General features: G+C 39.4%; 2 protein-coding genes across 5 annotated transcripts in view; both read right to left on the reverse strand.

Moving 5' to 3' along the window:
• Positions 1–2,825, reverse strand: part of LOC147134916 (myosin-10) — a 53,123-nt gene extending 50,298 nt beyond the window's left edge. For 2 of the 4 annotated variants that reach the window (XM_086054720.1, XM_086054718.1), the window contains exons 1-2: positions 2,551–2,617; positions 1,130–1,507 (exon numbers count right to left, since the gene is read on the reverse strand). In XM_086054720.1, the coding sequence (XP_085910846.1) occupies positions 1,130–1,507; positions 2,551–2,616 (444 nt within the window). In that variant the 5' untranslated portion in view covers position 2,617. Of the gene's footprint in view, positions 1–1,129; positions 1,508–2,550; positions 2,622–2,643 lie in introns of those variants that run through there. The other 2 variants (XM_086054721.1, XM_086054719.1) reach the window with 2 other exon arrangements.
• Positions 2,826–4,875: 2,050 nt separating this feature from the next.
• Positions 4,876–10,459, reverse strand: ddx47 (DEAD (Asp-Glu-Ala-Asp) box polypeptide 47). The gene is made up of 12 exons (XM_086055710.1): positions 10,264–10,459; positions 9,979–10,072; positions 8,938–9,126; positions 8,788–8,859; positions 8,042–8,160; positions 7,867–7,938; positions 7,673–7,789; positions 7,417–7,563; positions 6,552–6,689; positions 6,404–6,474; positions 6,115–6,244; positions 4,876–5,236 (listed from the first exon to the last, which is right to left on the reverse strand). The coding sequence occupies exons 1-12, from the start codon at positions 10,396–10,398 to the stop codon at positions 5,069–5,071; spliced, it is 1,452 nt and encodes a 483-aa protein (XP_085911836.1). The 5' UTR covers positions 10,399–10,459; the 3' UTR covers positions 4,876–5,068.
• Between the last annotated feature and the right edge of the window lie 458 nt (positions 10,460–10,917).

Consider the following 10,917-nt stretch of genomic DNA (forward strand, 5'->3'; position numbering starts at 1 on the left):
AAATAAAAATAAAAATAATAAAATAGTAGAGTAGATATTGGAAAAAGATGCGATGTGTGATGTGGATGTGGACTATAGCGATATTATATTATATATATTGACATTATTGTGATACTTAACAGGTACCTAAAGAAATAAAAATTTTATTGTCTAATGAAAGAAGTAATTATTTTTCATGTGGCAAAATAAGCAAGTGCATTGTGTTCAAATTAATAGCAATTTCCCGAGATAATGTCCGACAATTGGGTGGCAAGGCACATTTAAGTTTGCATTTGACTCAGATAAAAACTTAAAAGTTATTGAGCACTGGCGTTATGGCCATGAGCAAGGCACCAAATCGCCAGCATTGCGACTTTTACTTACACAGAGGTTTCTTCTCGCCTCTGTTATGACTCTGATACTACCTCCGAATGTGGAAAATTGCAAGGTCTACTTAGTCCCTCATTCTGCATTGGTGCCATTTATATAGAACCATGACTCAGATATCACGTATGGCGTGTGCGTGGTCGTCGTATACTAATACCATATATGAATACAGCATGTTTGACAAACAGCCACTTGGACACAATAAAATTTTACTGTTGTTCTTCATCTGAAACTAGCCTTCCACTTCTGGTAAAATAAACTGTTGTTTTTTTTTTTTCACCATTCCTCGTAGTCCCTGAATGATAGTCCCTCAGGTGACAATCAACCCACATTCTATTCCTGAAAACCATCAAATGGGTCACAATCAGAGAAATCTGGAACATGAGAAAACTGTTCCAGTTAAAGTTAGTTTAGAATGTATATTACAGTATTTGAACTGTATAAAGTACATCAATATAGTCTGAATTTCACCCATGGGCACCAAGAAGAAGAATTCCAGGAGAAGAGACAGAGAGAGAGAGAGAGTTTAACATCAACACAGACTTATTATGCATGTGCAATGTGTGGTCAGGAAGTTCAATGTCCCATCCTGTCCAAAACACAGACTGATAAATATTAGATGTAGCTATTGCATAATGAACGGCCAAAGGTTAACTGTGGTGTGCGAGAAACACTGAATATGAGGTGAGTTTGAAGGTTAATCGTCACCCTGAGGAAAATATGTAGTTATGCAAAAACACTGAGAGAGAACTAGGTTACTCACATATATGAGTCCAGAGTAGTAGCGGTCTTTCAGGTTGTGCAGCACAGATGCCTCATTCAGACAGGTGAGCTCGGCCATGTCCTCCACCTTGCTAAACTTGGGAGGGTTCATCTTCTGGATGTCATCCTTGTTAATCACCACCTTTTTGCCATTCTCGGCCAGCTCCACCACAACCTCCTCACCGCGCTCCTCGCGGATACTGGCCCCCTCAAAACCATGGCGCTCTGAGGGGACCCAAACCAGCTTCTTGGCTGTCCAGTCAGCCTGCGTGGCCGGGTTGTAAACCACGGCACGATCCACAAACAGGTACCGCTCTGGGTCCTCTTGACCACTTCGATGCGACATTTTATGTTGGGTTGATGAGAGCAATATGGGTACCTAGAAGAGACAAGTAGAATTTTGAATGTAGTAAACATCAAAACGTGAACAATGCACACTCACAGTCATTGGGTTATCTATTGACTTTCTCTTGTAACCCAATTTTTCTGTATGCCATTTTTGAGGACTTTATGACTATAAAACAGTACTACCAAATAAGGTTTTGAAAATGTTTAACCTTTTAACCCAGTGAAAACCCACCTAAGTACTGGAGGAACATGCAAATGTCGCATACGAGAACTTGGGTCGAGATTTGAACCAGAACCGCTCAACTATGACCACTACTCTGAACACTATACAAAAATCACTATACAACAGCTTATTGTATTCGATAACTGTCATTAGTTTGTGCCAGTGTATGTTATGTTCTGTCCAGTTGCATCTGATTGATAATTTCTGGTAAAACAACGCTCTTCGGCAATTAAGAGATAAGTTAAAAGCTGTCAACAACAGAGTTCAGTGGAGAGAGTGCATAAGCCGCATTGTGCAGTGTGGCTAAATGTGTGTCCTGATAATGCGCATTGTGCGTAACTGCGCCGCTCTGCGCACAACAACGGGACACGAGGACTTTATAAAAATCCCCATCGACCAAACCATCGCAATTTGTAATACACATAAATCGATATTAACACATACTGGTTGGTTTGTCATCTTTACATTTACGGCTTATGTGAGAAAATGACTACATTGGCAAACCATGCGACAGAAAACTTATCGACCCATTCAAACAAATATGTGCAACATTATAAGTTAACTAAACGGATAATTAATGGTACTGCGTGGTCGTGTACAACATTTAGCTGTAAAATGAACCACCTAATTGGGTGATAACGGTGCTACCTGTTTGTTTGGTTTCACCCAAAGTGCACTCCTGCTGCTAGCTTAAAGTGCTAATTATAGCGCAGGCAGTGTCGTCTAATTCGAGTTCATCTGATTAACAAGAGTCTGGGAGGGAAAAAACAGAAAACAAACAAGTATTCAAATCCCTCTGAAATCACGTCACGTGAATAATGGGCCAAGTCCAACTAAGTTTGGGAAAGCACCTTGAACACACCCCGCATCTCCAAAACACCGGCTCCCAAAACAGCCATCCGCACATCATCATCCATATCCGGCCAGTGAGCTCCGAAACTCACCTGATGTCGTTCCGAGAAGCTCGATTCCGGTTCCCCACGCAGTCCGCTGTGCCACTGATGCGCAGCCTCTGTGTAACGTTCTGCTCCACGCACACAATGGAGATGCGGGCATGTGTTGGGGCTCTGGTATGCACCACAGAGGCAGGGCTGCTGCCTCGACACTGGGGCCCCTCCTCGACCCTACACTTTACTCACTTGACCGCCCCAGCCCCCGCCTACAACCGACACCCAGCTCACTAGTATGCACCCCTTCTTCAGAGGAGCGCGTCACTATAGGTTTGGCTGGCCAATACTGCTTTTACTCTCAAGAAGTATAGCTAGTTTGCAGAGGTGGTAAAGGTACTTAAACTGTACAGATACAAAAAGACTGTGGTACAAGTATAAGTACCAATTCAACTCCTGTACTTAAATAAATTTTTTAAAAAAGAATACATAAAATAAAACAAATACCAGTTGTGGGAGGTAACGAGGTACAAATACATCACAACAGTGGTTTTCTGTTGACTTGAGTACTTTTCTGACAACTTTTTACTCACTCCCCACATTCGAACTTCCTACTGCTTACTTTGTCTATCTAGCTATCTTTCTATCTATCTATCTATGAAAAGATAAAATAGAAGTGGTAAAGTCAACAGCAGTTCAGATTTTGGTTTATTGATTGATTGTATACTTCGTGTTCCACCTTTATGTATACTGTGTTCAGATGCATAAATTGTATCGTTATGATGTGAATTGTGCTCGACTTTCTTGGCCAGATCACCATTGAAAAAGAGACATCGGTCTCAATGAGTTTTATTTTACAGTTAAATAAAGGTTTTGATTGATTGGCCGGCTGATTAAGAGAATTGTTTGATATTAACAGCTCCATAATGATTTGTAGCAAATGCAACGTGTCTTAATTGTTGTGATTTAAAAAGCACAAGCTTCTGACATTAAAAAAAATCATCTGAAAAGAAAAATGGAAGGGTAAGGTGTATTTTTGCTTTCAGTATGTATTAGCTAATGTTGCAACTTAATAAAAAGAAAACTATATTTTACAAAACAAGTGTTGTATTAACAGTAAAAAAAACACACATTTTCTTTCCTACGTATGTGCATTTCAGCCTAAGCGTTTTTACTTTTTAAGTAAATGAGTTCTATTTTACTTAAGAAAACTGTCATGGTGCACCACCAAACAAAAGTGACACAAATCGTTTATACACTGAAATAATGATCTCATTACAATTTACACAGCGTAAAACTGGACTTTTAAGTCCGACACAAAGCCATTATTTTGCTCAGACTCTTTCCTTGTTTTAGTGTCTTATCTTTGTTTTAATTCATTGTTATTGTTTAGGAATTATGTTACGTAAAATTGTCTCATGTTCGATTTGTATTTTAGTATTTATGTACAGCACATTCCTTCAACTGTAGCTGTTCTTTAAGTCCTTCATAAATAAAATGGAGTTGTGTGAATGACAAGTTTAATTGTGTCTCCTGCCATCTAGTGGAAGAGCATTTATTTGTTCTGCCTGTCACTATACATCACTGGAATTGATAGATGAGGACGGATTTGTTCTAAGTACTGTACATAATTTTGGGACCAATTGCAGGAGAGTAGCGGTAAGGTGTCGTGGCACAGTGGTTGGACATCACTGCTGTATGAAACTAAATGAGCCCATATTCAGACCCACAACCAATCAATTATAGGATGGGAGGCACAAATCACCAAAGTCCGTGCGTGATCATCTTCGGTTGGCTAAAACATTACTTTTAGAACCTCCTATCATAATGGTGTCTACCACATAGATCAAGATGAAAAATGTGGTTTTAAAGTTGAATCTCTCTCATTAAAATAGTTTAACATGATAGTTCAAGAGTGCTCTCGGAAATGATTCAATTGCACTCAAGGGGGCCAAAAATGGTAATTCACTACAAATAACGGTACAAAAGGCAGAGCAGGTAAATGTCCAAATTCACTAAATTGGTCAGAATATTATTTATTAGAAATAACTGAAACTAGTTTATACGCTGTTCATAACTATAAATATTTGTAGGAAAACAAAAACTTCCCCAATCTATAAATATAAACCAGATACAAAACAGTACAGCGGTAACTTAGCGTGCCTTCTTGTGCCACATCCATTTGTGACCTCGGCATTTTGTAAACCGAGGACCCCCTGTAATGAACTGATGATTGAGAGAAAAATCTCACTCTTGAGTCTGGAAAAAAAGACATTTCTTGATCAAAGCTTCAACTGGAAGAATTTTACTATAACTGGAAAAATGCAATGACAAAAAGACATGTTTCTACGGAATTAAATAGTCATGTACTCTCCCCAAGATAAAGGCAGGAAAACATGTTGTTGTCATAATCCAGTTTTGGCATGAAAAACAAGATATTTAACGTTGTGGTTATGTACAGTCTACAGTTAAGTCAAAGGCCTCAGCGTCCGCCTCTCCAGGCAGCTCCGCCCCTCTTCTTCCCGCCTCCTCGTCCTGCTCCCGAGCCTCCTTTCACCTTCTTCCTCACGCCACTTGCTTGCTCTGTGTCATCCTCGTCGCCAGCTCGATCTTTGGGTCTTTTCCTTTTCTCACTTTGTTCCTTCATTTCCTGAAGGAATACAATCAAAGTGTCCCATTTTAAATTCCTTTACTTCATTGAGAGAGGAAGAGAGATGGAAAGAGAGTCGGGGGGGAATTCATTTAACATTGGCTACGTTTACATGGACATCATTTATTTCATCAGATCAGATGAGTTCAGATTAAAATTATGATTAGGTGCACTGTTTTCATGGACACTAAATATATTGATCCAATTAGGACTAGCGTGTTCATGCATCCCACTTTAGTACGGAACAAATTATTTTGACATGGGGACCAAATATACCGGAAATAGTAGTAGACGAAGAAGTAGCCCCGTAGTAACTTCCGTGTCAACATAACATCGCTCCGTCCATTTGTACTTTAAATGTTAGTGTTATTTTGCATATTTTTCCTGTTTGCGCGGTTACGTCGATTTAACACTTCCTAACGGAGCTGCAAATGTACCAGTTTACCGCCATGTCTTTCGCTCGCTCTGTTTCTTTTTTTTTTTCCCTTTCAAGCTTTAGTGAAACAAAGAACAAAAAAATACAACACTCGCTCTGCTTCTACTAGCTTCCCGGAATAACAGAAACGCGAATACTGACATCACGGACATGCGCGGTAAAGACTGTTTGTTTCAAAATGTCTGAATAAGTGTTTTGATACGCGCCGATTGGATTAACAATCGACATAAACTACCTCTCTCGTTCGGAATAAAATCTTGAAACAATTGCAAACATGGTGGCTACAAGTGTAGTTCACGCTGTTTAACTGCACTGCATGACACACAGGTGTTTCCAATATTTGGATACCTTCTTCAGCTACATGGGGCAACATATTCATCACACTGTATTTAAAACATGCTCTATGCACACATTTAAAGATTATGCAACAATGCTGACTCACCAGCCTGGCAAATCGCTGGGCCTCGCTGACCCTCTCCACCAACATCATCACCTCCTCCTCGTGGGTGGGGAAGGCAGGAAGTTTCTTTCCTATCAGGCTTTCAATTCTCTGGAAAAGCTCCACATCATACCTACAGAGGAAAAAAGGTCAGTTAACTGGAGCGAAATTGCCTTTTATGAACACATTACAGGTTAGAGACAAATTGACAATTTGCATCAAGAACAAGTTTCAATCAGAAAATGATTATGGTTGAAGAGGGCTGCAGGTGAGACAAACAGGAAGTGCTTACTGGGTGACAAATGTGATTGACTTCCCCGATCGTCCTGCTCTGGCTGTCCTCCCGACTCTGTGGATGTAGTCCTGCGTAGGAATCAGCAAAAATCTGCATAATGGCATCTTGAACTCAAGCGGCGAGGAGACTGAGAGCACCACGTTACCTTGGAGTGTGTGGGGATGTCGTAGTTGATGACACAATCAACGTGTGGAATGTCGAGCCCTCGGGACGCCACATCAGTTGCCAGCAGCACTGACCGCGACTTGGCTTTGAATTTATTTAACGATCCGAGACGTTTATTCTGAACAATGGGAAAAAAGTGAGGGATTAAAAATACTGCAAAAGAACATAAGATGACATGAAACTATGCCTTTAAACACATAATTATTAACGAGCAATTCTGATTTGCAAAATGTTAGTGTTTTTTTTTCCCCCCCCAATCTTAAGTGAATGGACATCTTTGTAAAAAAACTAACAAAAAGTGCAGGGCGCTTGCAGGATAAATAGGATGCCTTTTAAAGTTAAATGGAAATGTCAACAAATAAATAGCTGCATGAAGTTTGCAACAGTAAATTAAGTTTTACTAAATAATCATATACTATTTGAAATGTTTACCTTTCACCTATCACTCATTATGATCGGTCTATCACAACTGTTTAGTCGCCAATTAATCATGATGGAATTCAGTAAAAATACATCGCTTACAAATTATTTGGGATATTGAGCTTTCGGGTGACATTTCAGGATGGACCTAAAATGCACATAGGTTACCTTAATTTGACCTTCTCTATGCTTTTTTTCTCTCCACACGTCCAACTATTCAGTGTGAAGATCAGTATTTTAACAGTCCTACTTCTTGGTATTTCTGAACTAAGACACAAAGAGACCCCATAAGCAAGTGCATTGATTCGAAGAAAGTAAGTTGGTAAAACCCCACAACTATCTAAGCAAATGACACTTTTTTTTTTTAAATGACTGTAATTACAAACACATGTAGACTAAGGTTTTGAAAAGCTTTGACAGTCTACCTGACTCATCTGACCATGAAGAGGGATGGCAGTGATGCCAAGGTTCCTCAACAACAGCGCCACTCGCTGTGCACAGTTGCAGGTGCTGCAGAAAATAATGAAGGAGTTGCCTGCCAGCTCGTTCAGGATAGACACAAGATAACAGTCCTGCCACACACACAGCACAATGTATGTTGTAAAGACACCTTTAAATTCCACCTTTAGATGTTTGATGAGGAGTGACAGAAAACCAGCATGGGCAAAGAAAGTGTGCTACCTTGTACTTGGATGGTATGAAGATGTAATACTGCTGCAGTTTATCTACTGTGGAATATTTGGTTGAAACAGCACACTTGACTGGATCTTTCAGTGCGGCCCTCTGTAGTTTCTGGACCTGTAGACAAGCAAAAGGATGGTCAATGTGAATTGCTGCGTAACACTGGCCAACAATGACCACAAACGTGCAATTACCTTTTTGGTCATGGTTGCAGAGAAAAGGAAGGTGCGCCGCTCCCTGGGAATCACTTTCAAGATTTTATCAACCTGGTTAGAATAAGTATATTCAATTCATTGCGGGCCTCTAGATGAAATACTTCAACTGAAACATGAAGAAGAGCTGTATTTGTCTTGCTGTTGAGCGACCCACCTCGGTCTCAAAGTCCATGTTGAGGATTCGGTCTGCTTCATCCATGACAAGGAACTTCAACGCCCTCAAGTTGAAGCCTTTTGTGTTCTCCAAGTGATCCATCAATCGACCGGGTGTAGCTGCAAAAATATGTGTATTAGACATGCCACGGACGTAATAATGAATACTATTACAAGATGGGTGTCAAACTCAAAGACTGCGGGTCCAGTTCCAGTCCCATTTTTTGTGGCCCACAAAAGCAAATGAATTGAGTTTTCCTCATGTTCCTTGCTAGATGGATTCATTCTTTTTATTTTTATATAAAACATGTACCCAAATTGCTAATTTACTTCACTTTTTAGAGGGATTACAAGCATGATTTTTACCAAATACTTTGACATAAATTGAATAGTTGCATACTTAAATATTTGGTTGACACTACTTTCCATGACTTCCGATTCCAAGTTGAACTTGAAATCCATCAAATACAAGTACTATTGCATTACAAATTAATATATGATTTTAGCAGTTATTATGGCAGGGAGGGAAATAATAAGAATTTAGCAATATCCGAGTTCATTATCAACATTGTTTATCAATCTGATTCCTTCTTTTCTTTTTTGTTTGACTTCTGTCTGCAGCAGGCATTGCAAATGAGAATATGTTCTCAATTGCCTGAGCTGGATAAATAAAAGTTAAATCAATTCATCGATTTTCAATGAAATACAGTTTGACAGCACTATTTCACAAGAACGTTAAGGTCTTACCAATGACAATGTGTGGTTTCTTGGCCAACACCAAAGACTGAGACATCATGTCAATTCCTCCAACTACGACAGCTGCAACAAAAGCATTATTTTAAGACACAGTCATCGTCTATGCCGTTGAGCACCATCCGTCTTTTACAGGACACCTACCACACTTAACACCGATGCTTGAACCCAGGGCCTCAAACTGCTCAGAGATCTGAAAGGCCAATTCTCTAGTGGGAGTGAGGACGAGGGTATGAAGCCTTTGGGGTGAGGCCAGCAGTGACTGGAGGATGGGCACAGCAAACGCACCCGTTTTTCCTGAACCAGTCTCAGCCAAGCCAATGACATCCTTGCCTTCACAACAACAACAAGAGGATTATTATTAGTATTTTTTTTAAATATCAATACGATACAACAAGTATTTCATGGCATTGTGAAAAATAACGATTCACTAATAAACACAAATCCATAAAGAGCACCTAACTTCCCCCTATAACGATCCCACTGTAATAACAGTGATCTTGCTTATTAGTGAGGAATGTTATCACGTATTAAACCGTATGTGAACAATAACCAAAAGGTTCTGGCAACAACTTTCAGGCAACATTACACTGGATGAAAAATAATAATGAAGCTATGAATAAACCCATATGCTAATAATAATATGCACATTTGTTCATTCTGTATAAAGCCCCCCAAAAAATTTCCATTCACCCCAAGGTTTATATAAAAGTTTGAGGCATAGTTGGAAATGGAAGGAACACAAAATATTTTTGTTCTAATTTTCTTAATTACACAGAGGCTAAATATCTTTTAGATAATTAGAGAAAGGATAATAACTATCTCAGAAATTACACCACCTAGGAAACTGGTTCTAGTATCATTTTAAATCTTATTCACAATCATACAGACTGTTCATCTGAGAGGTGAAGGGAAAGTTCTTGGTTGATTTCATGTAGAATGCAATGATACCATCATATTGACACACATACCTACCTGCTGCTTTACACGATATAGATTTAAATGCACGACAGGAAAGGGCAACTGTCAATCTTCAGGCAAGACTAAACATGAAAAAATCAATACGCATAAAATAAAAACACAGCAGTATTTATAATAACGTAACCCGGTGCTGATTTTAGAGTTAGGAAAAAGACAAAAACAACAACAAAATCGAATACTGTACTACTATTTGGGATGCCTTACCTTGCAGTGCCACTGGTATAGCTTCGATCTGAATCTTTGTTGGACTCTTCCACCCCAGCAGATCACAAGCTTCGCACAGTACATCGGTGACGCCCTATCGAAAAAAGTTAATTAAAAGTGCAAACTGTTAGAGTTACATTTGGTAATAGCTGCCTAACTTTATTAGACACACACTTTAGAGTAGAACTCCTATTGGTATATTCATGGCTTACTATTAGCTATCCTCAACACGGCTATGTTGCCGTGATCTAGGACACAAATTGCTCTGTCTTTGAATCCGCTTACCAAGTCTCGGAAGGTCTTTACCACCTCCTGATTTTCGCCACTGTTGTCGTTTATGTTATCATCGTCACTACTCGAGCCTTCGTGATTTTCTACGTCTGTGTTTAGCTTCGAGCTTCCCTCACTGACGTCCGCCATGCTTTTAGCACCAACAACCAACGTGCCTTCGTGCGCCGCAGCACGCAGATGCGGAAATACGTTCAAGACCAAACAGCAAAGCTTCCTGGGAATTGGGGTTTTTAGCAAATGCGTCGCTTCAAACTTTTTAAAAATGTTATTACATTTTTCACTTTCATTATCATTAAGAAAACGAGACACATATTATTGATCTAATAATGTATTGAATCTGTATTTGAACTGCCCAAAATGTATTAGTCTGGCTGGACAAGATGTATTTGCAATATATTGCAATAAATTGCATTGCAAACATTGGGTGTGAGTGACTCTACCATTGCATAAGATTCTGCTTCTTTGCCTAAAAAGATTTGTATGTTTGCTTTCACAGTATGCTTCGGGTCATTGTCCAATATCCATCTGCAGTGTGAAGTGCCATTCAAGCATTTGGCTGAATATGATCAGATTTTGCCTGAAAGTTTTGAAACACATTTTTTTCAGCCCTCACATCACCAGTAAATACAACAAGACCAGTTCGATTGG

The sequence above is a fragment of the Filicampus tigris genome, chromosome 16, assembly GCF_054856515.1.
Source record: "Filicampus tigris isolate MCC_2025a chromosome 16, RoL_Ftig_1.0, whole genome shotgun sequence".
NCBI classification, from domain to species: Eukaryota; Metazoa; Chordata; class Actinopteri; order Syngnathiformes; family Syngnathidae; genus Filicampus; species Filicampus tigris.

What these genes read in the sequence shown, in the direction of transcription:
- ddx47 (XM_086055710.1), bottom strand. Translation starts at nt 10,398, where the DNA reads ATGGCGGACGTCAGTGAGGGAAGCTCGAAGCTAAACACAGACGTAGAA. An exon ending in TATACCAGTGGCACTGCAAG is followed by an intron (nt 9,127 to 9,978) that starts GTAAGGCATCCC and finishes GTTGTTGTGAAG; the next exon opens with GCAAGGATGTCATTGGCTTG. An exon ending in GAAACCACACATTGTCATTG is followed by an intron (nt 8,161 to 8,787) that starts GTAAGACCTTAA and finishes ATATTTTTGCAG; the next exon opens with CTACACCCGGTCGATTGATG.